Source organism: Girardinichthys multiradiatus, chromosome 6 (assembly GCF_021462225.1).
Source record: "Girardinichthys multiradiatus isolate DD_20200921_A chromosome 6, DD_fGirMul_XY1, whole genome shotgun sequence".
Classification (NCBI taxonomy): domain Eukaryota; kingdom Metazoa; phylum Chordata; class Actinopteri; order Cyprinodontiformes; family Goodeidae; genus Girardinichthys; species Girardinichthys multiradiatus.
In genome coordinates this window covers 23,522,458-23,549,422 of record NC_061799.1, presented here as the reverse complement: position 1 = coordinate 23,549,422, position 26,965 = coordinate 23,522,458, and the positions used below count along the sequence as shown (strand labels likewise).

At 38.8% G+C, this 26,965-nt stretch overlaps 4 protein-coding genes across 13 annotated transcripts in view; 2 read left to right on the top strand and 2 right to left on the bottom strand.

Annotated features, from left to right (window-relative positions):
• Positions 1–1,433: 1,433 nt before the first annotated feature.
• bokb (BCL2 family apoptosis regulator BOK b) lies at positions 1,434–10,620 on the top strand. The gene is made up of 5 exons (XM_047368811.1): positions 1,434–1,663; positions 2,016–2,366; positions 3,461–3,589; positions 8,087–8,250; positions 9,491–10,620. The coding sequence occupies exons 2-5, from the start codon at positions 2,144–2,146 to the stop codon at positions 9,614–9,616; spliced, it is 642 nt and encodes a 213-aa protein (XP_047224767.1). The 5' UTR covers positions 1,434–1,663; positions 2,016–2,143; the 3' UTR covers positions 9,617–10,620.
• A 672-nt stretch (positions 10,621–11,292) lies between these two features.
• thap4 (THAP domain containing 4) lies at positions 11,293–14,447 on the bottom strand. Of its 5 annotated transcripts, none has more exons than XM_047368810.1 (5): positions 14,295–14,447; positions 12,337–12,493; positions 12,119–12,228; positions 11,719–11,822; positions 11,293–11,587 (listed from the first exon to the last, which is right to left on the bottom strand). In XM_047368810.1, the coding sequence occupies exons 1-5, from the start codon at positions 14,317–14,319 to the stop codon at positions 11,471–11,473; spliced, it is 513 nt and encodes a 170-aa protein (XP_047224766.1). In that variant the 5' UTR covers positions 14,320–14,447; the 3' UTR covers positions 11,293–11,470. The 5 variants fall into 5 exon arrangements, with proteins under 5 accessions (XP_047224766.1, XP_047224765.1, XP_047224762.1 ...); XM_047368809.1 differs by having other exon boundaries at positions 12,337–12,496; positions 14,295–14,443; XM_047368806.1 differs by lacking the exon at positions 14,295–14,447 and adding an exon at positions 13,057–13,394 and having other exon boundaries at positions 12,337–12,496.
• Positions 14,448–15,162: 715 nt separating this feature from the next.
• agxtb (alanine--glyoxylate and serine--pyruvate aminotransferase b) lies at positions 15,163–18,984 on the bottom strand. Its single transcript, XM_047368805.1, has 11 exons — positions 18,643–18,984; positions 18,093–18,285; positions 17,861–17,925; positions 17,658–17,758; positions 17,493–17,563; positions 17,326–17,410; positions 17,124–17,222; positions 16,625–16,694; positions 16,191–16,286; positions 15,873–16,001; positions 15,163–15,518 (listed from the first exon to the last, which is right to left on the bottom strand). The coding sequence occupies exons 1-11, from the start codon at positions 18,913–18,915 to the stop codon at positions 15,411–15,413; spliced, it is 1,290 nt and encodes a 429-aa protein (XP_047224761.1). The 5' UTR covers positions 18,916–18,984; the 3' UTR covers positions 15,163–15,410.
• A 5,144-nt stretch (positions 18,985–24,128) lies between these two features.
• kif1ab (kinesin family member 1Ab) overlaps positions 24,129–26,965 on the top strand; it is a 33,807-nt gene continuing 30,970 nt past the window's right edge. For 4 of the 6 annotated variants that reach the window (XM_047367969.1, XM_047367970.1, XM_047367968.1 and 1 more), the window contains exons 1-2: positions 24,129–24,483; positions 25,445–25,625. In XM_047367969.1, coding sequence (XP_047223925.1) covers positions 25,520–25,625 — 106 coding nt within the window. In that variant the 5' untranslated portion in view covers positions 24,129–24,483; positions 25,445–25,519. The remainder of the gene's footprint in view (positions 24,484–25,444; positions 25,626–26,965) is intronic. The other 2 variants (XM_047367974.1, XM_047367972.1) reach the window with 1 other exon arrangement.

Here is a 26,965-nt window from a genome sequence, read left to right as displayed (position 1 = left end):
ACTTTGCTTTAATTATTCTTTGAGTGGTTTAAAAGAAGTTCAAAAGATTCAATATGGGCATTATTTTTTACAAAATTTCATGTTAGCCTTTGTACTTGACCGTCTACAGCACTATCGGTTTGTTGTTCATTAAACTATATGACACTAACTTATAAATTATTGTAGACTAAACAAGTTTTGTGTTACCAGTCAAAACAAAATAATTCAGGGTCAGTAATCTTAACCATCAGTTCGAAATGTTTTAATTGAACCTTTGTAAAAGTGATTGTTTTCTTCTCCATTTTTCTCTTTTCAGCACATACCGCACAAGTGATTTTAGCCAATCACTATGTGTGTGCCAGGCTTTTCTTTTTCAGATTAAGTCAAAGGAATGATGAAAAATATTAGTCATTTATCAAAGGGTGCCAGTGAAAACCTGCTTCAAAGTAAAAGTCAAAATTGGCTCTTTTTTGGCTATTATGTGAACACACAGCACTTATCCATACCTTTAAAGTAGGCACATTTTGCATGCTTCTGTAATTGGTCAGACTAATTTAAATGGAGAAATATTGCTCAAGATCACATAAAAAAACTCCAGATATTACATTAAAGACTGACTACTTGGAAAGAAAGAAAGAAAGAAAGAAAGAAAGAAACTGATTTTCAATTAAAATGAAGAATATTTGCGCTCCTTCCTTGAAGTACATAAATTATTAGTATTTATTTATTTAATGTATTCTCAAAATTAATTGAAACTGTAATTTGTAATTGTTAGACTTCATTGTCCACGAGTAGAACTTCGCGAAAAAATGAGCAATAGTGACACTTGGTGGGTGAAAACTATACAAATGAACGCTAGAGTAATAGCCGAAGTTGAAAGCCATTCCTTAAAGTAAACTCTAACTTTTATGGATAATTGTATAGAAAAAGATGAAGAAACGAACAGAGTGGCTCCAGATTTGCAGAATGTAAAACAAAAAGCATTTTTATAGCAGTTTACCCCTATAAATAAACCAAAGGAGCATCAAATTGAGTATTTCTTTAAATTATGAGCCATTGTTCTTGTAATGAACAACTCTATAACTGCAAATAATAATAAAAAAGGTTTAGTTCAAGATTAGACACGCCCGTGTTTGAACCTCACCTTAACCAAACATCTAATAAATGCTTAAAACCTGTTTTCAATAACCGAGCAGTCTTGGAAGCGGGACAGGAGGACTAAATCATTTGTGCGCACTCAGGCTCCTGGTTAATCCGCCCAGATTTGTGAATGAAAGTAGATGCGCTCGATTTAAGCCTATGCTGCTGCCGGGGTGAGATTGCGCACAGGCGGAGAGAGTGGCGGGTAATTAAACTTTCAACTTCGGGCTTCTCCAGGCAGTAAAAGCAGCGCACCCAGTGGGCGCCAATGGGAAGGTGGAACAACAGGTAGGCGTCTTCTATCGGCGTCTATCAAACGCTCATTTCTGTGGGCAGTAGAAAGGGAACCGAGCCGCAAATGAGTCCCGGACATCAACTTCGCTCCGTGGAGGCCAATTGATGTGGAAAATATAGCAGGTTTTCACCCTAACAGACCAGTTTTTACTGGCAGAAAGACTCTCTGGAAACCCGAAGAGTTTTCCCTTAAGATAATCGGGATCAAGTCCAGTCATATCAGAGAAGAGGAGTGCATGAAATGCTGATGGTAAGAGTGATTCATTCAAATGCAGATGCTGATTTCAGTTTTTTTTTCTTTAACATTAGTTAAGATCAGTGTCTGCACTTTTATTTTAAGTCAGTCTTGCTCCGTGTTTCCCGCACCGATAAACGCCATCATATGTTATCACTGTTTGTTGTTGCATAATCTAAAAAGTGTTGCAATATCTTGACTATCCCACCATGTGACTCACAACAATAACGCCTCCATCATATTCTTATGTAAGTTTCTGGTCCCTTTTAGTGTCTGAATGTCTTTTTTAGTAAATACAAAAAATGTATCACTTTTTTTGTTGTTGCTTTTACCCATCTAATTACCCCATTCTTATCTATCCTCACAGAAGCTGTTATCGTCATCCCTGAACTTGGCTCCCCCCACCCCGGGAGAAAAGCCGGGACACTCTTGATTACACAGCTGATCCCCGTGAGGTCAGACTCTCACTGACCCCAGATCCCTCTAGAGCAGGACATGGATGTTCTCCGGCGATCGTCTATGTTCGCCTCGGAGGTCCTGGATGTCTTTGACCGATCGCTGACTGAGAAGGAGCTGGCGTCTCAGTCCAAAGCTCTTTGCAGAGACTACATCCTGTCCAGGCTCAACCAGAATGGGTTGGGCTGGTCCAAAACTGAAATGAACTTCTCTCCTCCAAATGCAGCACTCGCCGAGGTGTCTCTGGTGCTTCTTTGTCTTGGTGAGAGGGAGTTTTTGATAAAGAGAAATTCTGTGCTTTAAGTGTGGCTATTTGTAGAAAGGGTCACTAATGCAGAGGTGCACCGATCCACCTCCCAGAAATCGGAAATGGCCAATTTTCTCTTGATTGGCTTTGATCAATACTGAAAAATTATATTTTCACCTTTTGATTATATGCATTAAAACTAAGAGCCCTAACCATTTTTGGTCAATATATATATATATATATATATATATATATATATATATATATATATATATATATATATATATATATATATATATATATATAAATTGTCCAACATGTATTTTGATGCACTGTTTTGAGTTTAGTAAAACATAGATAAATGTTGGATTCCAGACTACTACCTCTATTAAGGAACCTCAAGCAAACATTTAGTCATGTACGTCTTTATAGTTCTTAAAAAAAAAAAAAAAAAGATGTTACAATTGGCAGATTAGACCTCAGATAAAATAATTAATCTGTATTGGCCAATCGGTGCATCTGTAAATTTATGTGCATCGTATATGAAGTTGCCTTGGAGCTTTTTGACACTAATATTCTGTTGTGTAGACACAAACATAGACATAAACTGACCTTGACGATAATTCATTTAAAAAAATAATTCATTTTAAAAAAAATAGTTACAATAATTAGGATAAAACACCTTGAACGCGTCAGCATCCTAATCTATATCTGCAAGGAAAAATTAAAATACATTCTTTATATCCACCCTGCTCTTAAGGGACAAGTTGTGAAAGATGATATGTGCAGCCACAAAACATAATACATGTGAAATATAGGAAAATGTACTGAACAGCCCTTTAGTCTTGAATCTAAATAGATTTTTCTGCCACATTTTTCCTATCGGCTATTTTAAGACACAAGCTTGGAGAAAGAGATGAGTAAGAGGCCATGTCTGAATGTTCCCAGCTTCTGTTGTCCTTTCTATTAACATTTCTAAGCGCAGTTTTGTGTTTTGCTTTTGCAGATTTATCTACAATTTACTGCCTGACAGTGTTTTGTTTTGTTCATACTGCTTTAATATTTTTCTCCCTAACCGTCTGGTATCTCTCTCTGTCTCTTGTTCGCAGGCGATGAGTTGGAGTGCATACAGCCAAGTCTGTACAGGAACGTGGCACGGCAGCTTAACATTTCAGTTGCCATGGAGAACGTGGTTTCAGATGCCTTTCTTGGCGTGGCAACGGAGATCTTTGCAACAGGTACGCTGTAAACCTGGAGGAGGAGGAGGAGGAGGTGGTGGTGATGATGATGATGATGATAATGATGATGATGGTAAACATGCCGTTTATGAAACGTGTAGGAGAGCTACCGGCACAGGAAGTGACTTGCAGTTGAAATCACAGATAGAGGCAGTTAGTGTGATTTAACACGGATGACTCTGCAGTTTTCCTGGTTTGGCTGAGAGGGGCTTTCAGTAAAAGTGAGTGGGTTTGAATCAGCCGTAGGTGGGGGGGAAATATCTAAAAAAACAAACAAAAAAAACCCAATTATTTTATTCTAGTCTCAGTTTAGAAACTTGCAAAGGACTCCATAAACAATAGATAAGCACTTTGTTAAAATAGCAAAAAATTATCTAAGCAAAGTGTTCTCAGAGGAGAATGGTAAATTATAACCTTCAGTCACCATTTTTCAAAATTATGCTTTTGTAGATAAGCAGTTAATTTTGTTGCAGTCCTTATATAACCCTAAGCAAAACCATTTCCTCCTGTCTTGATTTATAATACATCCTTTTGAATTCTTAAATAACTATTCATTCAGATCTTGAGCCTTTAGAGGAAATGGAGATCACTATCTTTTCATTATGACTGCTCCTCTGCACACACATTTATTTTCTGTCCGCGATCTTTGAATGTTGTAGTTCATCATGGCCTTTTTAAAGTTCCCTGTTTTGACATAGTTTGGCAATTTTGCCACATTTGTGAGCCTTGATTTAAATCAGAAGCACACACAGACTCAAAGGGGCAGGGGCTGGGATTCAATTTTCATGTTACAATGACCCTGATGTAGAAAATACGTTGTTGCAGTATTTACACAAATATTTAAAATAGTAAAAATGTATAATGTGATCTAAATGCTTTTATTTAAAACAGAAAAGCAAGAATTATTTCATTTGCAGGCAAACTATAACCTATCAACATCCATGCTGATAATAGCTCACCAACTATAGTTTTAAAATAGTGTTACCTTTTTAAAATGATTATTTTCAGCTGCTTTGGAGGATTTCCCAACATAAAATATGTCTAAGCAGCCTGATTTTTATTTAATTTAATTAAGGGAAAAGTGTCATACCTACCTTTCAGCCAGCTGACCATCCGTGGGCAGTAGTAGGTGGTGCTATGATGTTCCTTTTTTCAGTTTGAAAAAGTAACTTTTAAGACCTTGCTATTCATTGATTTCGCCAGCCAGCCCATGCCTAGACTCTAATACTCACATCACACTATTGCCTATATGTCTCTCTACGCATTTAATGCTGTAACTTACATAATCTGATCACCAGTTAAGCTAGCTTTCCATGGATTTTTGGAAATACCAGAAAATTCCACAGCATGAGCGGCACAGTTTTCACATGTCTTGTAGACCACACATGTATGCCACGGCTACAGCATTTACAAGACCGCATTTCAGAAACTACAGCAGTGACCCAATAATATCATTGCTTGACGTCATGCAACACTGTAGCCTCTTTCACAAAACAATTCTGACATAAAACTGGAAAGACAAGCCCCCCTCTGAGCTGCATCTGGTCATTCATTCAAAAAAAGCTGATGATTTCCGACATGCATATGAGCTTTCATATATCAAGCCAGCATCACGGAACAAAGAGAGGGGTGGAGCTAAACTCAGCGGGGCCAACATGGAGCCTTCTGACAGCTTCAGTTTTGTTCCATTTTCAGACTTGACTTCTGCTGAAGAAACTGTCCTTGAGTGAAATGAATTGAAATAAACCAAGTTTGTGAATAACTTACCACACAGAAGTTGCATTTGTGTGTTTTCCATCAAGCCTCGTTGCGCATTCACCTTTGCAAATGTCAGCAGCTGATATGGGGTTGTGAATACCTGGCTTAGCGAGTCGGGAGTGGCGGGTTGATTTCAATCCCCCTCGCAGCCTTGGACTTTTAAAAGAACACAAGGAAATTGCAAAAAGGCATCTAAGTCCTGTCTTTAAGTGTTTTGTGAAAGCGGCTTAGGCACTCATTATTATCTATCAAACAACCCTCAACAGCTGTGTCTGTTAAGCTAGACACCCCAAGATGCGGTGCCCAGCTATCCTTTTCAAAACCGGCTTATTCAGAAGCACTGACGCCTTTTAAGGAAAGTCTCCACGGCTGGAGCCCAGTGATCTGTCCTGTCTCGGCACTCTTTAGCACAACACATCTTATGTGTGTTAAAAGTGACGAATGATATGCGTTAACGGGACGTACCGCGACACTCATGATGTACATTTTTCTTAATGCAACTGCTCTGTTTGTACTGATGACATTCACTCACCCCTGATTAAGGGATGCTTCAACTTGCTTAAAGGGGAAACCGGTGGCTTCACTACTTTTTATTAATCTGGAAACAAATTTTTTGTCTGTTTAGAGGCACTTTGTAAAGCAATGAAATGTCTTTTCACACTATTCAAACAGGGAGTGCATCAGAAGCAACACACATACTTCAGAAGTGGCTGAACTTGATGTTCCACACAATTCTCTTAATTGTCTCCTTGTGTAAAATAATCTTAATGGTAAACTGAAAACTTGCTTGTTTCTATTGCTTTCGTAGAGCACAATGTCAGATAAATGGTCAGCATAAACATCTCTTCTCATTGGGACATTTCATGCCTTTTTAAAGACCAATGGAAAATACTGTTTGACTGAGAATAGCAATAATTGGAAGCTGGATCTGATCAAATAGTGAAAAATGACCTCCGTTGTTGTTTCCTGGACATGTTTTGTAGTCCCGTGGGGAAAACAAATCATTCAATCTTTATTAGGTTTTTCTTGTTGATAGGAATCTTCTGATATTGTTTCTGGGTTTCATGACAACATATGTCTCTTGTTCACTACCAAATACAGCACGGACATTTTGAAGTTTCCAAATAAAACAGTCTCGTGAACTCTGCTATAGGCCTTGGGGATAGATTAGAAGACTCTGGCTGTGCTGTGATGAACATGCAAAATATGGCTCAATGCCTGGAAATGCCAAAAACAGACTTTCTTAATATAATTTTCATGCCGGCGCTCTGGCCGAATGTTCCCCTCGTTGTGACGTTGCAGGGCTGTAATTTGTGGAAACAGCGTGGGATTCCTCTGAAAGAATAACAAACTTGGGAACTTGAGTTGCACTCTGCCTTTTGAAATAGGTTGAGAACTTTGATTAAAAAAGCTACAAGGAAAAAAATCATACACACTTTTTTTGCCTTTGCTTTTAAAACTCTAATTTTAGCTTTTTGGTATTTGTTAGCATTCTTCAGCCAAAAAGAAATTGAAGCTGCCTTCTGTGAACTGTTGTCATCCGGTAAAATCAACATGGCTTGTCTCTCCTCCATCTATCTTTTTCTGCCTCCCACTCCTGCTCATTCTCTTCCCACCCTCCTCTTTTATCCCTGACAATCCCTTGTCTATTCTCGGCCTGCTTCTCAGTAGGGACTGAGACATGACGTGCTCGGACAGCTTCCATGGACGATTATCTCATTTAAGCTCACCCACAGCTCTATCCCCTTGTAGGCACAGTCAGGCTCTGCAGGTGAGCTCCGTGGAGCATTCATGACAAAGCAAGCGGGACCAAAAGAGGCCAATGACATTAGCTGTTAGCTGCATCACTCACTGCTGTTAACTTATTCTTTAAAGCCTTCATAGAGCAGCTACATTTGTACTAAGATAAAATTTTACAAAGGTGGTCTGTTTGTATTTACTAATTATGTCACTTTTGAAGCAGTTGTTTGCATTGGATTTTATTTAGGAGTATCAGAGTAAAGAGGGATAATTGCAAATGCATGCCAGCCTTTTCAAATCTTTATCTCTAAAGGCTTGTCATGTCTCATGTACCGTTTTCCTTCCACTTCACAATCATATGCTGCTTTTTTGTTGGTCTATTAAATAAAATACATTGTTTTGGTTGTAATGTTACAAAATGTGGAAAAGATCTCAGTCTTTACTGGTTTTTAACCTTTGGGCCTGTGGCATCAGAATCTCACCCTGTTTGATCGACAGTGTGGCTGGCGTTTTTATTAGACCTTTTATCAGTTATGTTGACACAAATTTCACTGGTTTGTTGACCTAAACCTGGCACTTTGTTTATTTCAGTACAAGGTCCATCCAATGACTGCACAACATGTGCCACATTAGGTCAGGATATTAACCAGAAACTTCAGAGGAGAAAGGTGTTGGTCCCTGGAAAGGATAGTTAATAGAACCTTATTGATTCATCTCCAGAAATTCGGCTTTCGTGAAACTGATGTTCTGTATTTTATTTTTATCTCTGGTCTATCACGAACATGACATAGTGACTGTAAGAGAAAATAAATATCAGCTTTAACAGCCAAAACTTACTTGGTTTTTACGGTGTTTTACTTGGATGTTGCATCCAAGTAAAACACCGGGAGGCAGAGGAGGCTTTCAGTAATGGTGTTTTCTGAGGTTTAGTAATACACTGATGATGGAGATTGGTGCACAATAAAAATTAAACCTGATGCATTGATGTCTTTATTATAGGTATTACTTGGGGTAAAGTGGTAGCCATGTACGCAGTTGCCGGAGCCCTGGCAGTGGACTGTGTCAGACAGGGGCATCCCACCACAGTGCACATCTTAGTGGACAGTCTTGGTCAGTTTGTCCGCAAATTTCTCGTTCCCTGGCTGAAGAGACGGGGAGGATGGGTGAGTCTTCGCTCCTGTGTTTTCTTGTAATTCTGTGAATTTAAGACATATTTCAGAAGCAAAACTATGCAACTTAATAACTGGCCCTTCAGAAAACAAGACTAATGTGGAATGAAATCAGTTCAACTGTCTTCAAAAGCCACCCTTAACCTTAGTGGCACCATTTTTATCCATGAGTAATAGAGATGCAGCTGTCAGATTTGTTGCCAATATCACATCTCTGGCTTTTGTAAATCTTAAATGTACTCGTAACCATTTTAGCCAATTCTGATTTTTTTTTTTTTTTTACATAGATCTAAATAGTAGTTTTTTCCAAGCCTTCGTGAAGGTTTTATCAGTTTAAAACAGACAAATGAATTGGAGTTAATTTCATACATCTACAATTGGAAAACGATTGAATCATATACAATACAGTAAAAATCTGAAATATCACTACTTCTCTTCAAAATGAATTGCTGACATTATAGAATGCAGGGGTTTTATATTGTAATGGCAGTAGGATAAAAAGAGCTATTTTTATAGAAGTCTTATGGGGCTGTTTTGGCTACAAAGATGAACATAGATGTTGAAAGTCTAAAGATTTTTATGAAGAAAAAATAATGATGTGCTGTATGATGTAATAATAGTTTCCTGGTGCATGTAAATTTTTCCCACAAAGGTGTTCAGAGGGTGCAAAACCCCCCAAAAATGTTAAATAACCTGAAGACCCATCAATGACCACCGTAAAAAATTGCAAGTACAATGAAATTGTACACTTATGCACAAAATGATTCATATCCATGACAGATGTAGGTTTAAAGTAATCTTTTATTTTAACCAATATGTTTCCTGTGACGGGAAGTAAAAATAACATTTTGGAGTGGAACAGCTACAATCCTGGCTTGAATCTTCCAGTTTCAAGCCAGTGAACAGTGGCGGGAGCTAAACATTAGGGTGATGGCAAGGTGGCCTTCCAACCTCAAACACTTATAGCTCATCACCAAAGCTGAATACAAGTGGAAACATGCAACAAGCTTGTCGGCAATTATAAGTAGGTTTTGATTTGTGATTATTAAGAAGGGTATTAATAATATTCAACATTCCAGTTTTTAATTAAATGTACTCTTTTGAGGGTTCTGCTGTGACCGATAAAACAGCTACTTTCTTTGGCATACCACAATGCCTACTGGGTGTATGTTAAATATTATTCTGAAAAAGTGTTGGGCAGTACGGGAATAAAATCTGTTTTCTTTCCCATCAGGCGGAGATCACGAAGTGCGTGGTGAAGATGGACTGCACCCCTGAGCGGCCCTGGCTGTCATCCGTCATCGATTCCCTCAAATATTTTCTCACTACGGTGTACGTCTACGTCATGAAGGAGCAGTGAACTGCTCGCACGGAGCAGAGAACTGGTGAAGATATAGGACTGAAATCTCTGTCCTGTCAATGAAGGCTGGGACGGAGATGCGCCTGATGAGCACTGAACTTTCCCAGCACATTTCTGTGTGTTGCTGAATGGCCACTGACAAATGTTTCATCAGCAGCATGTTGTGTTTTGCACAAGCCTGCAAGGGATTACCCTTCAACCAGAGTAGTCACCTTGATGCTTTGAGGATAATATTAATATTTAACATATTTAACAGCATAAATGTTATTTTTCATACCCTGCTCCATCTATTGTATGCTTTTTGTCACTGCTTATCTAAGCACAGTAAGCCCACCTTCTCTGGTTTAATGTGAGGCTGTTCATACTGCTGATGTACTGTGTGAGATTTGCTCTTTTTAGAACATATATTTTGAGTGATGAGCTGAAAGTGAACTCTGGGTTTGCAGTGAAATTAATGCTGATCTTGCTGGGACAGTACCTGAGAGGTTTCTGCTGTCTGAATGGGAGCCTATAGAGGATAAGATTTCAGCCAGCTGAATCCACTTTCCAAACAGTACTTGGCTGTATTAACTGTTTACGTTTCAGGAGATCAAACTATTGTACTATCAGCAAAGCATAATCTTTGTCTCTCTTCAAATATAGCTGAAACTGACATGGTAATTTTTTTTTTTCCAATGTAAACACAACCAGAATTTTTTGTTTTTAGCTATACCCATTTTTTTAAACAAATAACTTTTAGGAGGACATGCACAGACCAAATGTGAGATTTTAGCTTTGCTGATTTCAGTTTTTAACCTGTATATTTTATGTATGATTTTATATATATATATATATTTGGTAATAACCAACAACAGAATCCACAACAGCATAAAAGCTACAAATACAACAAACACTTCAGGATGAACATGTGTAATGGGTTTAACGTTCAGTGTTAATTTTGCAGTTCGGTTTGTCTGCTCTTGTTTTTTTAAACCCATAATAAATTTCGTCAAATATTTGCGATACATATGCCACTTTATTACAGTTCTCTGGACGATTTTTAAAAGATTTTCCTTGAAACAACTTAGTAAAACTTAAAGGAAATTCAGAGCAATGCCCAGCAATGTTTTTTTTCTGGAACTGAAAGGTTCAAGATTTTATGCAGTATGAAAATGTGAAAGGATTTGACATTTTAAAAATGTTATGGTATGAAAGGGGGTCATTACAAACCTAATTTTTAAAAAGCTGAACTCTTTAGATGACATTGCACACATTAGACTAATTAGGTTTGATTTCTTTGTGCGTGTGGATTACTTGGGTTGTTGCAGACATCTGGTATGGTTTTATGTCAAAATCCACATTAGAAATAATTAAAATGAGATGAACGTTCATGTGTTCAACAACCAATAGTATGAACATTTTTGTTTCTTTTATTTACTAAACCTTTTCAAAATATCTGTTTAGAGTTAGTTCTCCAATGTGTAGTATGTGTTTCCACTGTAGGCTATTTTAATTCTTTCACCATAAAAATTTGTTGTTAAAGCAAATTTCAGATTTCAGAAAAAAGGCGGACTACTGGTCACATTAGTAGCAAGCTTCCCTGCTGCCTTAGTTTTTGTCAGCACAAAGATTAAAGTTTGAGTAATCAAAAGGAAAAAGTTACTGTTTTAAATTTAATCTCATCTATTAGAACCATATGGATTCAACACAGTGATTTATTTAAATGCATTTAAACACAGAACCTCGACAAGAAACAACACAAACATGCACATTTTGACAAAAGCCCACCCTCAGTAATAAAAGTTTTGTGACCCAAACTCATAAGACTTTGTTCTGACTTCAGGTGTGGGATAAGAAGCCTGCTGGCTGATTGGGTCAACATGACCGGCTGTAAGTAATGTGCAAGTGCTGAGTGAGTGACTGGTTGTCTGTTGCCATGGAAACGGTCTGCTCCAGCTTCCCATCTGGTCGAAGCTGCAAGACTCGGCAAATCTGAAAGAAACAAGAAAATCCGTAAAATCTATATTCTGAAAGCCTTCACACAGTAATATCAGATTTATTTCAGCAAACATATCAGCTAATTTCTGTGTATAAATGATAACTTATCAGTAAATCAGTTTCACCTGTTGTACATGGGGCTCTTTGGCAAAAGAGATTCTACCCAGACTTTGGGTCTGCAGTTTTAGCTGATTTCCTGTCAGCTCCCCCTCTTCAATCTCCACCAGACCTACACAATAACACAACATTTTGCCTTAAAAAGCTATGCTGAAAACCAATAAAGGACGATGTCCATGCAGACAAAAACCTACAATAACATACTTGTACCTGGGTTAAGGGACAAACTGTAAACTGAGTGGCTTGAGAGCAAAGAAAGTGAACAAAAACGGGATTATTTTCAGCGTTTGTTAGTCTTTGTGTGCAAAAGGTCATAAATTACAGCCAGTCACACCTGAAATAATCCCTGCAGAATCAGACTTTACATTTTGATTATCAGAAACATGGTTGTATTTGGTTGATGGCTACCTGAGTTCTGTGCGATGACAAAGGCCACTCTGTTGGTCCCCTGCTGGACTCGTATAAAGCCACATTCTCTGTGTAGAGGCTTATTGGACTCAGCATGAAATGCATTAAACCTAAACAAAACAGTGAGAACTCAGATGAAAATACGACAGAAAACGGGAAGAAATAACCTTTTTAATTCTGCTGCTGACACGAAGTGTAGCTCTGCAGGGTTAACCTACATAAAGTTGATGACTGGTTGCCCCACATGGCTGAAGTGCAGTTTCTCTGTGTAGCGGAAAGGTTTTATGGATGGGTAGGTTCCTTCTCCGGGTTCATCGCTCCCCCAGGTACCCAGCAGCCAGCTGAGAGGCAGGAGGACGGGATTCAGCTCCACTGCTGCTAGAAACAAACACACACAGCTCAGAGTTCAGTCTCAACAAACCCTTGGTAGACACTCCCTGTATGATTTGATTTTTAATTAGGCAAACGTGTGCCCTGCTCTTTATACAGAAATGATTTTGTTTGCTTTCAATAAACAATGCGTGAGTGGTGGGGTTTAGATTCATTTCTGAAATGAATGACCGCTCTTTAACTATGTTATACATACATTCCATTGCATAAAAGCATTCAACAAGTAATTGTACCAGAAACTAAAAATACATCATGTTAGAAGCAAAAAGTGTAGTTACAAACATGTCCAGGTGATTGCAGCGATGCAAAGGATTGCAAATTAGAGCAGTGCTACCCAACCCTGGTTCTCAGGGCCAAGTCTCTTGCCTGTTTTTTGAATACCTGATTTCAATGAGTAGATTATTGGCAGGCCTCTGTAGAACTTGGACCCTGAGAAACAGGGTAGGGGAATACTGGCTGGAAGGATTAACGAGTGAATCAAACAAGTAACAGAGACTGAGTATGAGTAGGTGGACAAAAAGCTCATCAAACATGCTATGGCAACATACATATGCTATAAATATTGCTATCTAAATGATGAGTCCTCCAATAACTCCAGTCCCTAAAATGCTGGTGCCCTGCATGCTTTAGATCTGTCCCTGTTGCTGTACAATTAAACTTCTGCAGAGGCCTAATAATGAACCACTCATTTGATTCAGGTGTTGTAAAAACAAGGAAACATTTCAAACTTGCAGTGTACAGGCCCATGAGGACTGGAGTTGATCTAAATAAATGGGTGAGGTGAAAAGGTCAACAGTGTTGGAATCGACCCAGAAATGTAGACATCCATATTCAAAGCGAAGCAAGTGCTTCTTAATTAAGTAGAATATCACTGAAAAGTTAACTTGTTTGAGCGATTCAGTTGAAAAGGTGAAACTCAAACAATAATTTTATACAATTTATTTAATATAAATTTGATATTTTTCTAGAATTGTTTTCCTTAACGTTTTAATGATTATTGCTCAAAGTGAACAAAAACTGCAATGTTTTGTTTTAAAGAAAATGTATTTTTAAAAAAAGATTGTTAATACAGAAAATTAACGCGGTTTACGCAATCATGGGGAAGACTGCTGTGAACATCGTGAAAAAATATTTTCTGTTGCTCATTTCAGAAAGTGAAACTTATATAAATTCAAAATAGGACGCAGCAACAAGACAACATTTCCACATAATGGACAAGTGTCTATCTACAGTGTGGGAATTTTGACGGGACACAGAAACTGTACAACACATTATTTGTCCATGTGGAAAATGCTCATGAAAAAGATTTGAGAACATTTCAAGGACGCACAAACAAGGAGTCTGAATTCAACAGCATAATCGGCTGTGGCATAAAATGACACCTTTTTAAAATCAACTTCCTATTAATCCGTAGGCTGAATCCGGAAAATGGCAGCAAAGTACCGTTTAAAGTTGCAAGCTGCTGAAAAAACACCCAAAGAAAAAGAACATGGACCGGTAGAAAAATGACTGGGAAAAAAAACCTGTCAAACAAAAACAAGCTTTGTTAATAAAAATTATAAGTGGTCCTTTGACTGCTGTCTATACAAACAAAGGTTACCTAATAAAGGTACACGACAAAGTAAAGTTCAATGTTGAAAAAAAAAAATTACAGATACTTTATGAACATTAGTAGCTTATTAGAGGAAAAGGCGTAGGTGGTTTCCTCCGCCTCAATTAAGTAAAATACATTTACACTGTTTAATTAATAATTTAATTCAAATTTAAACACGAACTCTGGACCTACCGGTGCCGTTAGCGGGAGACGTCATAGATGAAATGAGTTTCTGGACGGAGAGTAAGAACTCAGTGGACAGAAATACAAAACGAAAGTCGCACTGAAGCAGTGCCAGTTTTGACGCAGCTTATGAACAAACACCGCATGGAACCCTGGGAAGTGTAGTTTACAAAGTCAGCAAAGCAAGATTTAATAAGCCGATTTACTTATCCATCCATTCTCGTATAGCCTTGTATGTACGTATGTATCTATATATATATATATATATATATATATATATATATATATATATATATATATATATTGGTTTACATGCCACAATTATGCCACCATTAGTCACAAACCTATTCTTATACCTTTGTTTTTTTTTACATGGGAGAATAAACCAGATGAGCAAAAATTATGTTAATAAATAGTTTAATTGAATTTTAAGTAATTAAGTTGAATGTTACTGTAGCTGTTAAATGTCCAAACCTTTCACTCTGACAGCCCTGTTGCCTTGCAGCAAGAAGATCCTGGTTTTGAATCCTGACCTGGGCTCCTTCTGCATGGAATTTGTATGTTCTCACTGTGCATCTGTGTCTTCTTGGGGTTCTCTGACTTCCTCCCACACTCCAAAAACATGAATGTTAACTTATTTGGTCACTGTAAATTGCCCTTAGGTATGAATGTATGCATGCATGGCTGTTCATACTGTGTGTCGCTGTGTTGCCCTGCAATGGACTTTCAGCCTGTCCAAGGCAAATCCTGCCCACTGACTGCTGGAGATGGTCACCAGCCGCCCCGCGTTCCTGCAAGGATAAGCGGGCATAGAAAATAGATAGGTGGACCTGTTTGCTGAAAGATATTTTAAAAAAAAGTTACATAAGACAGCAACTTTCAGCTTTCTGTTTAATGACACCGAAGCACATATATTTCATAACATAAAACAAACTATATTGACATCTTCACTTGCATGGCAGCATCTGCATCTTTATTTTAATAAAAGCAAACATACAAGAAAAGCCTCCAAAAATCCTGATAGTAGATTGCACTAAGGGATTTCTGGACTGTATCCAATGTTCCAGCCACGTTGCATGTATCTTATGAACGTCTACAGAGTCAGTGATGTGAGAGTATGAGTTCTTAAGCCTTGCTCTTTTTGCAGTTCTTCAGAGCATCAGCAAGGGCGTGCAGTGCCTTGTCAGCATTGGTCTTCTCGCAGTTGTATCCCATCAGGCCGATTCTCATCACCTAATTAAAGAAGAAAGTGCATTAATGCCTGCAGTGACTCAGAAGGAGGATTTGAAAAACCTGACACTAGTCTTTCAACATTGCTCTTAATATAATTATTGAGAGAAAAACTGCTTTCTAACAAAAGATACATGTTAGTTTGTACCTAGATACAAACAGATCTAACGTGCACAGTGCAAGCTTTTTAATTAAGGCATGAGTTTCAATTCAAAAGGTAAGTAACATCTTTTTATTTTATTTTTTATTTTTAATAAGGCATCACCTACCCATGAGTGTAAAGGTCATGATCTACCGTACTGACACTAATGATGTAGTTAGGCTTTCTTTGGTTGACACTAGTGAGATGAAACTAACCATGCCGATGGATGGACCCAGTCCTCCTGTCATCTCCATGTGGTGATTCTTCATAATGTAGGTGAGCATCTCTCTCCACTCGTACCCTTCGGGAATGGATATGGAGGTGACGGAGGGAAGCCTCAAATCCTGCATAAAACATGTCATGCCAAGAAAAGCGTTTTTACATAGTTTTGACACAATCAAACTGATATTACAAGTGTATTTGTGGCCTTTTTTGACTTGCTTCCTTTAACTACATGTTCTTCAGCTACTAATCAACCAATAAGACACAAAGTAAAACAAACAATATTTTATTTTGTTTAGCAGCTATTTTACTTTATCAGGGATGAAAAGCTTGAGGCCCAGGTCTTCTATTCCTTTGTAGAAGTAAGCTGAAACCTCTTTGTGTTTCCTCCAGGACTCCTCCAGCCCCTAGAGGGAGACAAAAATTATACTTTTAAAGTGTATTTACCTGCAGGACATTGATTATGACAAAGCTCATACTGTAGACTCAGGTCAAAAATAGTGTAAACTACCCTTCTGGACAAAAAGTAGACGTGACAACAATCTGTAGGCATTTTAAGGCTATTAATGATTGTTATACTTGACTTAATATATTGAGACGATGAATGGCAAATTTGATCAAATATTTTTTGACCAAAAGACAACATAATTTAAACTAAATACAGTTCAAAGTCTGAAGTAAAATCATAAAGTATTAAATTCAGTTGATGTAGCATAGTGGGAAAAGTGGTGAAATATCCCTTTACCTTTTCAGCAAGAATCGCCAGACTCTCTCTCAGTGCGAAGAATCCAGAAACAGGACCAGTGTGGTGATATCTGAAACCCAGAGCACCCTATTACCTCTTATCTGTTATTTTATTTTACAATTTTTTGTAAAAGATTCACTTAAAAAAAAAAAAATGGAAACAAAGTTGAATCTTTGGTTTGTTAACTGTTTACAAGATATACTGCAAAACTGAAATGCATTTTATTTTATTTGTGCACAGCCAACATGAAGCATTTTAACTTCTTATTCAGTATTTTTTTCTTTGTTCTGTATTTTCTGTATTTCCTTTCTCACTAAGTGAGAAGCTCCAGACTTTTTTTAATTATACATCGCTTGAAAGTTGAAGAAACATTATTTCATAAAAATGTGTAGTAGATATCTGATGATAAGCTTAAAAACGGATCTGAATCTATTTATTACAGGGAAATCTACTGTTTGTGACACAAATAATCAAAAGGAATCAAAAGTTAGCTGCTTACTCTCTCATTGGTTTGCCATCACAACCCCAGTAGATAGACAAATATCTCATATCGAAGAGGTACGATACTGGTTTTGTTTTCCTGTTAAATATCTTGTTGCTGTATTAGGGGGGGAGAAATCAATTAGGTGGCTTTAACCAATCCTTTTTTTGATTACGTTTTTGTTTGACTTACAGAGATGAAATGCATCATTCAGTCTTACCATGCTATTTCATTAAAAGAGATGGGTGCTGTGCCAGGAGGTGCATTAAGAGCCTTCTGAGAACCAGTGTACATGATGTCAATTTCTTTAAAAACAATAAGAAATGTAAAAATCAGATGCATGAGGCACCCTGAGCAGAGGTAGTGAGATTTTATTTGTTTTCCTACTTTGTTTGTCCATAAAAATTGGAGCTGCTCCAAGTGAGGCAACAGTATCAACCAGGAAGAGGCAGTTGTGTCTGCAAGAAACGGAACGTAGGGCTTTGAGAAATATGAAAATATGACTTAATGTGAACATCTTTCATTTTTAAGATGAGTTTGACGGAAACCTACTTTCTGCAAATGTCTCCAATGCCATCCACTGGGTGGCAGAGACCAGCGGAGGACTCTCCATGTGCGAGAAAAAACAAGACGGGTTTGTGTTTTTTTATGGCCTAAAACATAAAAAAGGCTTTAATCACACAACTCTTCTTATTATCTGTGATAAAAGTGGGCAGAAGTTCAGTAATAGACCGACATAGGGCCGTAATACAAACCTGTTCAATTTCTTTATTGGTATAATATCCTCCTGGTGCTTTTACCAGTCTGTGTACATTGGCACCTAAAGACAGAACAAAACGAAAAATGTATTAAATAAATAAAGCAATAAAATATTGATCTCGACATAAAATTTTGTTAAATGAGTTTCGGTTTCAGTGTTAATTAGGGGTTTTTTATCATCAGTGATCAGCCAAGTCCGTGCGTAAAGCCATGCGTACAAATCCCTACCAATTCTCTCCGCAATTTCAGCCACGCGTTCTCCCCATATCCCGTTGACGGTGATGAGGACGCTCTCCCCTGGCTCCACAACGTTGAACACGGCGCACTCCATAGCTGCGTGTCCGGAGCCGCTCATAGCTATGGTCATGTTGTTGTCGGTCTGAAAGGCGTACTGGATTCCCTTTTTGATATCGTTCATGATCTGTGACACGAATTTAAAACGTGAAACAAGCTTTTAGTTTGACGTTTCAGTTGTAATTTCAAAATAAAAGACTATATTTGGTGGCAGTGGATGTGCGCCGCACAGACTGTGCGTAATTACGCACAACTTTGTTTAGAAGTTGATTAAATATCTTAGATTTGAGTTGAGAAACTGTTATTGAGGGCTAGGATGCAACAGCTCACATCTCTCCAAATAGTAAAAATGTTTTTCAACAGGTGTCAAACATAATAAAATGGAGCTGCAGCTTCAGAATTTAAAAGGCTTAAATGACACCCTTTTCTTCGCAATAAATCAAATCTAAGATAACTGAATCTTACTGACTTTCAAAGTAATTACCTCATACATCTCTGGGTGCATGTGACCAATTAAAGGCCTGGATGCTGCAGCTAAGACACGCGGAGGAACGTTTGAGGGCCCCGGACCGAACAGGTAACGCAGAGGAACTTCTAGCGGTCGGAGCATGCATTCAGGCGGCGGGATGTTGACGGAAGACATGGAGCGCTCCAAACGCTGCAGCGCCGGAGCGCTCCTAGAAGCTAGCGGACCGTCAAGAGCCGCTGCCGCCTGCTGAGCGAGCGACGCGCTCCGGCCGAACAAAGCCCGCTGCATAACGACCGGCGTCCTGTTCCAGAGAAGCAGAGGATGAGGTCACCTATGACAGATGGAGAGACTGAGTCTGGAAGTGAGTTTGGGTGAAAATTTAAAGCAAACAGGTCATTGACCAAGTGGGCAAGAGCGTGCGTCATTTTACGCAACAAAGTGTACGACAGCAAACTTATAGTGAAAGAACACGATGCTCCGTGAACAGGTCTATTTATGTTGTAAGGTTTTTGGGTTGGTTGAATTTTTACACACTTTGTCACTTTACGACTGTTGGGATTTCATATGAAATGCCATCAGATGGTTGTGTGTCATTATGAAGTGGAAAAAGAAAACATGGTTTTAAATTTTATTTGTGCCAAAAACAAATCTGAAGCTTTGTCGTATCCAGCGCTCTCGGTCAATACATTGTTGATGTTTTTGCAGCATTTACATCCTGAATGATTATGCTAGGTTTGCACATATACAGACTGAAATTTCTGCTCGTTCTTCTTTACGAAATTGCTCAGGCTCAAGTCACACCAAAGATTCTCATTTGGATTTCATTTTGGACCTTGACTAAAGCATGATTATTCTTTGATCAAATCAATTCTAGTATAGATCTCATGGTGTCTTGGTGAAAATAAAACCTTTATCCCACTCTCAGGGCTTTGGTCCCCTGCACACTGTGGCTCAGTAGGAAGAGAAGTTGTCTTGCACTCAGAAGGTTGTGGGTTTGATTCCAGCTTCCTCCTGCCATATGTCAAAGTGCCCCTGGGCAAGGCACTTAACCTCAAGTTGCCTACCGATCTGCGTATCGGTGTATGAATGTGTGAGCGTTAGTGAGTGCAATTGGGTGAATGTGGTGCTAGTGTAAAGTGTTTTGAGCAGTCTGTATAACTGGAAAAGCGCTATATAAGTTCAGTCCATGGCTGCATGGTGGTGCAGTTGGTAGCACTGTTGCCTTGCAGCAAGAAGGTCCTGGGTTCAATTCCTGGCCAGGGGGTCTTTCTGCATGGAGTTTGCATGTTCTCCCTGTGCATGCGTGGGTTCTCAACGGGTACTCTGGCTTCCTCCAACAGTCCAAAGACATAAATGTTAGGTTAATTGGTCACTCTAAATTGCCCTTAGGTGTATGAATGAGTGTGTGCTTGGTTGTCTGTGTGTTGCCCTGCGATGGACTGGCGACCTGTCCAGGGTGTACCCTGCCTCTCGTCCATAGACTGCTGGAGATAGGCACCAGCTCCCCCGCGACCCAATATGGAATAAGCGGTAGAAAATGACTGACCGACTGAAGTTCAGTCCATTTACCTCCCCCCTCGCCCACCAGACACACCCAGGATTGCCATACATTTTACTCCATCTATCTTGCAATGAACTCTGGCCTGCTTTCCTGTCCCTCTGCAGAAGAAAGGAATTCCCAAATTATGATGCTGTCACCACCAGCAGGTATGTTGAGGGCAATGTGCATTGTTAGTCGTTTGCCAAACATTGTGTTTTGAAAGTTTCATTTTGGTCTTATCTGACAACATCCATGGCTTTCTTTCCGCCACTGTCTCATAAAGGCCAGGTTTGTAGATTGCACCACTAATAATTCTTCTACTGTGGATCTCTGCAGCTCCTCCAGTTACCATGGGCCTCTCGAGTGCTTCTCTGTCTGAATCTGGTCTTTGTCAGCCTGTCAAAGAAGGTGGATGGCCAGGTCTTGGTAAGTTTGCTAGTGTGCCATTTTCAGATGGTGGTTTGAACACTGCTCTAACAAGTTTAAAGCTTTGGATATTGATTTGTGTTGATGTTTCACATAAAAATCATTGTTATGATTAATATGACAGTGTATGAATGTTTAAGCAGTGTCTGTCCATGACCTACTTGCATGCACCTACAGGACTTGTTTTGGTGATACATTTTTGGTTCAGATCTCCAGAAAGTGCTGCACTTAGCAGGTTAGATCTGGCTGACATTGGTTTGTTTGAGGTGATCTGTTGACTTTTTCTGTCCCTTCTGTAACAGTAGCCTTTGGGTTGTTTAGAGGAGCCTCCTCTCAGGGAGCCAATCTGGTTTCTCAGAGGGGGAAGAGGGGGAGGCAAATGCACACACCCACCAATCCATATAAAAACATAAACACACAATCACAGGCACTTAAAGTTATTTTTTTACTTTGTTTTCTTTCGTGATTTTCACTTTTTAAAAAATTTCTATCAAGAAGGTTTCCTGATGTTTTACGTAAGAAGGGAGATAACATTTAATCACCAAAAATCCATTTTCATTTCAAACTGTTTGTCTCTGTTGAAAGTTATTAAACATCTCTGACATTATATTTCAAGAGGCATTACAATTTGAACAGTTTCAACATCAGTTCCAAACTTTGATGTTTCAGTTCTGAAACATTAAAATATCAGTATCAAGTTAACAAACTGCATGTTCATGCAAATGTCTGTGTGACTGGGTAAATAATTACACAGAAGGTAAATAAGTGAAACTTGGTTTTCTACTCTTCCAGGATGCTATACTACAGAGGCTCCTCTAATGTTCAAGAACTCAAGAGAATGACAAATTCATAGTAATATATAAATCAGTTACACTGAGTAGAGTACATCTAGTTAAATCTACAACAAACATTGTTCTAGTTAAAAAATAGCTTTGTACTTTTGAACTGTAAGTTTTTAATTTATGTGATAGTTACATGTAGCACCATTCTGTTTTCTTTTTATGGTTTTGTTCCTGTATTTTTACAGCATATGACAGCTACAGAGCAATACCCTACGTCCATGATTGTAGGATATTTTCTTACATCAAAAGTGGTTAGGTTTTACATTACGGTGAAAAGTACCCCTTATACCCAACGCCTTATAAATTTGTTTTTTCTTTTTGGTAACAACTAAATATTTCAGAAACAACACATTTCAGTACTAGTGAAAGATACCCTGAGTTAATGTGTTTTTCAAATGATGATTTTCATCATTCAGGGAAAAAATGTATCCGAACCAATCTGGCTCTATGTGAAATAGTAAGGAGCAACTTTGTTAAACTAATTAATTAATCCCACGATTTAGAAAACTGACTTCAATTTCACGAGCCACATCCAGGCTTAAATACTAGCGCATCAACGACTCATCCAGAACCTCACAAAAAACCCTGGAACAACTTCTAAAGCTCTGCAGGCCCTCACGTCTCTCAGTTAAGGTCAGTGTTTGTGATTCAACAACAAGAAAGACACTGGGCAAAAGTGGCCTCCATGATAGCTCCGGGGGCAAAAACAAAACTTGCTAACAAAGACAAAAACAACAAAGACCACTTTTGTCATAAAGATCTTGATGATCCCCGTGAGTTTGGTAAAATATTCTGTGGACACTTGAGTCACATCTAACACAGTATTTCAGAACATAGTGGTGATAGTGTGATGGTCTTGGGCTGCTTTGCTGCTTCAGGACCTTGATATCTTGCTGAAATTGATGGAGGATTAAAATTTGTGCTCTATATCTGGCCATCAGTTTCAGACCTTACGTTTAAATGCACTTGGGTTATGCAGCAGAGCATCCTATGCATACTGGCCAGTCCATCTCTGAATGACCAAGAAAAACAAAACAATTGGTTTTTAAGTGACCGAGTCCAAGTCTGGAGTTTAATCCAACTGAGACACTGTTGCATGAACCTAAAGAGGTTCATGCAACAAATTCACTCAATTCTACAAAGAAGAGAGGGACGAAATTTCACCACATCAAAGTCTAAAAGACTCATCACCAGTTATCCCAAATTCCTGCTGGCATCTGTTTCATTTGGGGCCAGTTACAAATTTGTCACCATTCTGATGCTTTAGCAAGATGCGTAAACGCATTGAGCTGCTGCAATGTGAATCATTGTTTGTGCAACTGAACAAGAGAACCTTGGTAAGTGTCCAGTGGGTAAATACACCACTTGGGAACAGGAAGTGAAGTTCCAAGACACTCTGATTAACTATGAAAATGTCAAGGTCTGGGTTTGGATCAGACCAAAGTGCAGATAAGAGCTTGGCAGCAGCATGATGAGAGGAAGGCTTGCCTTTAATCAAAGGTCTCCAAAACGTAACATAAATCACAGCAGGTACAAACATGAGTCGAGCCAAAAACTTAGATGTGTACACAGTTCTGTAACGTAGCAAAACTGAGCATAAACAGGGGTAGTGAACGAGAGGAACCAGCAAGGAACTAAGAACACAGACCAACTAATATACAGAGAGACATGAGAGAGTAACAATAGACAGACAATCAAAAGAACTAGGGACAGGTGTGACGAGGCAAACAGGGAGGCTGAAGGGCAGGTGAAACTAATACAAAACTAACCCATGGGAGAAGGGACTAATAAACAATACAGTAAACAAACCTAAACCAACACTGATTGAAATAACTGGAAAGGAAACAGAGAACATGAGGACTAGAATACATACAAACCAAAATGTAAACAATAACTAAAACTAACCTATCAGGAGGGACTGGACGAATAGAGACTTAAACTAGAGAACTATAACAATAATCATCATAATAAAGAGAAAACCATTCTAAGTGATAAATAAGAAAACAACAACAACTAAAGGAACTACAGTAGGAGGCAGGAGGGAGAACAAAACTAACATCAAAATAACTGAAGGAATAAACAAACACAAAATCAACACAGAGTCCCAAAATGTCGAACCCCGACAGAAAAAGTTGTATAAATGAAAGAAAACTACATTTTTGTAGGAATGCTTAGGGGAGATTTTTTTTTAAAACAACAATTATTTCTTAATGTGACCCCCCCCCCCAGATTAAATCTACTCAAATTTAAAGTTGAATTTCTCTACAATTTTAGTTTGAGAATGTTCGTCTGCAATCAGTACATGCAACTCATTTATCATATATTACTTGAAGGTGATTAACAATGAAAGAAAGGCTGAGAAGCCAGTTCATTAATTTCGTTCACATAAATGACTAATTTCGCTTTTAGGTGGGTTTAAAAAACAGTGTTTGGTTTAAGTCACATATTGTCAGATTTCTATTTCTCTTCCCATCCTGCTGAAATCCCATCTTCATACTGATGTAATCCTTTTAATGTTTATAAGAATTACCTATAGATAAATAGTAAGCTGGAGCAACATTGTATGTAAAAAGGTGTAATTTTTGTTGGTCCACTCTCCCTTCCTCTCTCTCTCTCTCTCCTCGCTGATGATGTTGATCTCATCAGCCCCTCCCAGCATCCCTGGCACAGCTGCGCCGCCATTTTCAGCAGCCTCAGAGCGACTGGCGGACGGAGGGACGGCGCACTCCATCCTCCTGTTTATCCGCTTGGAGCCTCGTCTTTCTCCCCCCACCCCTGTCTCCCACTCTCCTCTCTCTCTCTCTCTGTCTGACGCACCGCTGTGTTCAGCCCATCCAGCACCGCTGCTGCTGCTGAGGCTGAGGTTGACTCCCCGTCTCCCCGGCGGATTCTCCATGTATGGATGCGCTGAGGGAAGTGATGCTGTAGGTGATCGATAACAGAGAGAAGATACAGTCCACCGAATATTCAATAAGGAGTCACCAGAGGATCCCGACGCCTTTTGAATGGATTCATCCTGTGTGTTTGTGACGACTCGGAGTTACTGAGGTAAGCCACAGCTCTCATTGTGCTTTTATGTTTTTTATTAGAGCTCAACATGATGCTTATTTCGTTTCTGTGTTTTGTGCCTGTTGGCGATTTCGCGAGCTTTTTATTTATGAGACACGCTGCGTCAGGATGGTTGGCGTCTGACACGCTTTTACATAAGCAACTCCAATTAAGATATAGCATCAACACATTTTAGATGAGCAATACAAATCTACACGTAGCTCTTCCCTATAATGATTTGACTTCGTTTTTGACGCAGTGCCGGATGATTTGGTGTCTGAGCTGTCCATGTTTACGCGGCCTGTCTCTGAGGTGCGGTAGGCAAAGAAAAGATGGAGGGAACAGATATTTACATGGACATATTTTCGGACTGTTTTAATAAATAATGCTCTCAAAATATCTCATATGTTATATTATGACTTCATATAAAATATTTATCTTTTTTTTTTGTTTTATTTCTGATCGGCTGTAGAGAGCTTATAATAAAAGACTTATTCAACATTTATTTGTCTTGGGGAATAAAGGAGAACACAGAAAGGAATGATAATAGGAATGATAATAGTCAAATATAAGGTTATGATGAAGGATGTATTTTGGGATGAGAAACATTTTTTATGGGGTAGTTTCATAACAAGGCCCTGAGCCCTGATGGGGATGTTGCCCATATAAGCAGCCATTTTATTGTACAATAGCAGAGATGATGCTGTTGATTTCCTGGCTAAACGATGGCCCAGCCATGTAGATGGAGTGTTTTAGAAGCTGTGCATTTCTGCCCCAGTAGGGGTTATCTAGCTGCCTAAAAGTGGAGAATCATGTGTCAGTTAGCAGTTTGTAGCTAACAGAGCTTTCTTCTCATGTATGCAGCTTAAACCCCACCAGCTGGTAATATTTTGAAACAGTTCGACATAAATGTTTTCTAGAAATAACGATACGTTGTTGCTGCCATTTTGTACCTGTGCAGGTGCCTGGTGTGTGTCTGTAGCCAAACAGGTCTCCAGCTCTTCCACTGACACACGCACACAAGCCCACCTGAGAGATGGCGGGGGCTTCGGTCAAGGTGGCGGTGAGGGTCCGACCCTTTAACTCCAGGGAGATCGGAAAGGAGAGCAAATGCATCATCCAGATGTCAGGGAACACAACGAGTAAGTAGGACCTCACATGGTAATAAAACATTTCAATAGAAAATAAGATCTTTATGTGTTTCGGTATAGTTTGGCTCCATATTTGTTAATCTGCATAATTTACTTTAATTGTATAGAAAGCATGGAGGATAGGGTGTGTTCCCAATCACTTGTACACTCTAAAACTGCTGGTTTTAAAAAGAACCAAATATGGGTTATTTTGCAAACCCAGTCTTGGGTCAAAAATGGACCGAGAAAGAGAAAATGTCTGAAAAGTCTTTTATTGACAACTCCTGCTAGTCTCTTCTCTAACCCAACTATCTAGGTTGCAGTTTTTGACCCATTGTTTATTCTCTCCTTTTTTGTGTTTATTTGGTTCATTGATACGGAGTTATAATTTATCATTTAATATTGGTGTCTCCCAGTGTTTAAATGTGATTTGTTTGTGCATTATTCCAAACAGTTTTTATTCTGATCCGTTAAAGTCAGAGCATTCACATGTTTAGACTTAGATGTACAACAGTGTTACAGTCAAGCCAATTAGGCTTCAGTAAACAGATGACAGATAAATATGGGGATTTTTATTTAGGTCTAGCAGCACTTTTGGAAATAAGTCATTTGTTGCTATTTAGTCTGAAATTTTTCAATCCATAGGGAGAATCTGGTAAATCTTTAAGAACTTTACCTTAGACAAAACAATATAGTAGATGATGTTTACATATTTTGAAACTTAAAAGACATAACTTTAAGGATTTGTGGGCAACAAACCAACAGTATTACTAGCTTTACTGTTAACTTTTTATGATTTTACTGATTGTACTCATGGCTTTAGTGCACACAATCCCAGACAATTAGTGATGCTCCGTTGCAGGCTTGTTGATTTTCCTCTGACCTACATTGAGCTGAGTCAAGCCTTTAGCCTCATTTATTCGTCTCGTAGGCAGCTCTGTGCTGCAGCTACATAACACTGGAGTTGACCGCATCTTGGCAGCTGCAGAAACAAACAAAAGCTTCAGTCAGTCCTGAGGCCCAACACTTAGTGTGTAGGCTGCAGGGGCAGCCACATTTCTCTACTCTCATCATCCATGCTGCCGGTACTGAAAAAAAGGGCCTCGTTGTTCTGGTCCGGTCCATACTCGAAATCAGCTGATCTAGATGTGTGTGTGAAAGAAGGAGAGTCGCAGCCATTTGTGTCTGTTGGAGGCTTAAATTTGCCTCATTACAGGCAGACGACTCTGATGCTTATGACACCAAACTCCAAAACTTGCCCATTTCTAATATACAGGTCCTTCTCAAAATATTAGCATATTGTGATAAAGTTCATTATTTTCCATAATGTCATGATGAAAATTTAACATTCA

Excerpts from the sequence above, each read along its gene's own strand:
- bokb (XM_047368811.1), top strand. The coding sequence starts at position 2,144 with ATGGATGTTCTCCGGCGATCGTCTATGTTCGCCTCGGAGGTCCTGGAT. Across the intron at positions 3,590-8,086 it reads AACGGAGATCTTTGCAACAG|GTATTACTTGGGGTAAAGTG; the intron begins GTACGCTGTAAA and ends TCTTTATTATAG. Across the intron at positions 8,251-9,490 it reads TGAAGAGACGGGGAGGATGG|GCGGAGATCACGAAGTGCGT; the intron begins GTGAGTCTTCGC and ends CTTTCCCATCAG.
- agxtb (XM_047368805.1), bottom strand. The coding sequence starts at position 18,915 with ATGCAGCGGGCTTTGTTCGGCCGGAGCGCGTCGCTCGCTCAGCAGGCG. Across the intron at positions 17,926-18,092 it reads TGAAATTGCGGAGAGAATTG|GTGCCAATGTACACAGACTG; the intron begins GTAGGGATTTGT and ends TTCTGTCTTTAG. Across the intron at positions 16,002-16,190 it reads AGCTTTTCATCCCTGATAAA|GATTTGAGGCTTCCCTCCGT; the intron begins GTAAAATAGCTG and ends TGTTTTATGCAG.
- thap4 (XM_047368806.1), bottom strand. The coding sequence starts at position 13,255 with ATGGGCCTGTACACTGCAAGTTTGAAATGTTTCCTTGTTTTTACAACA. Across the intron at positions 11,823-12,118 it reads TGTCATCGCACAGAACTCAG|GTCTGGTGGAGATTGAAGAG; the intron begins GTAGCCATCAAC and ends GTTATTGTGTAG. Across the intron at positions 11,588-11,718 it reads AAGAGCCCCATGTACAACAG|ATTTGCCGAGTCTTGCAGCT; the intron begins GTGAAACTGATT and ends TGTTTCTTTCAG.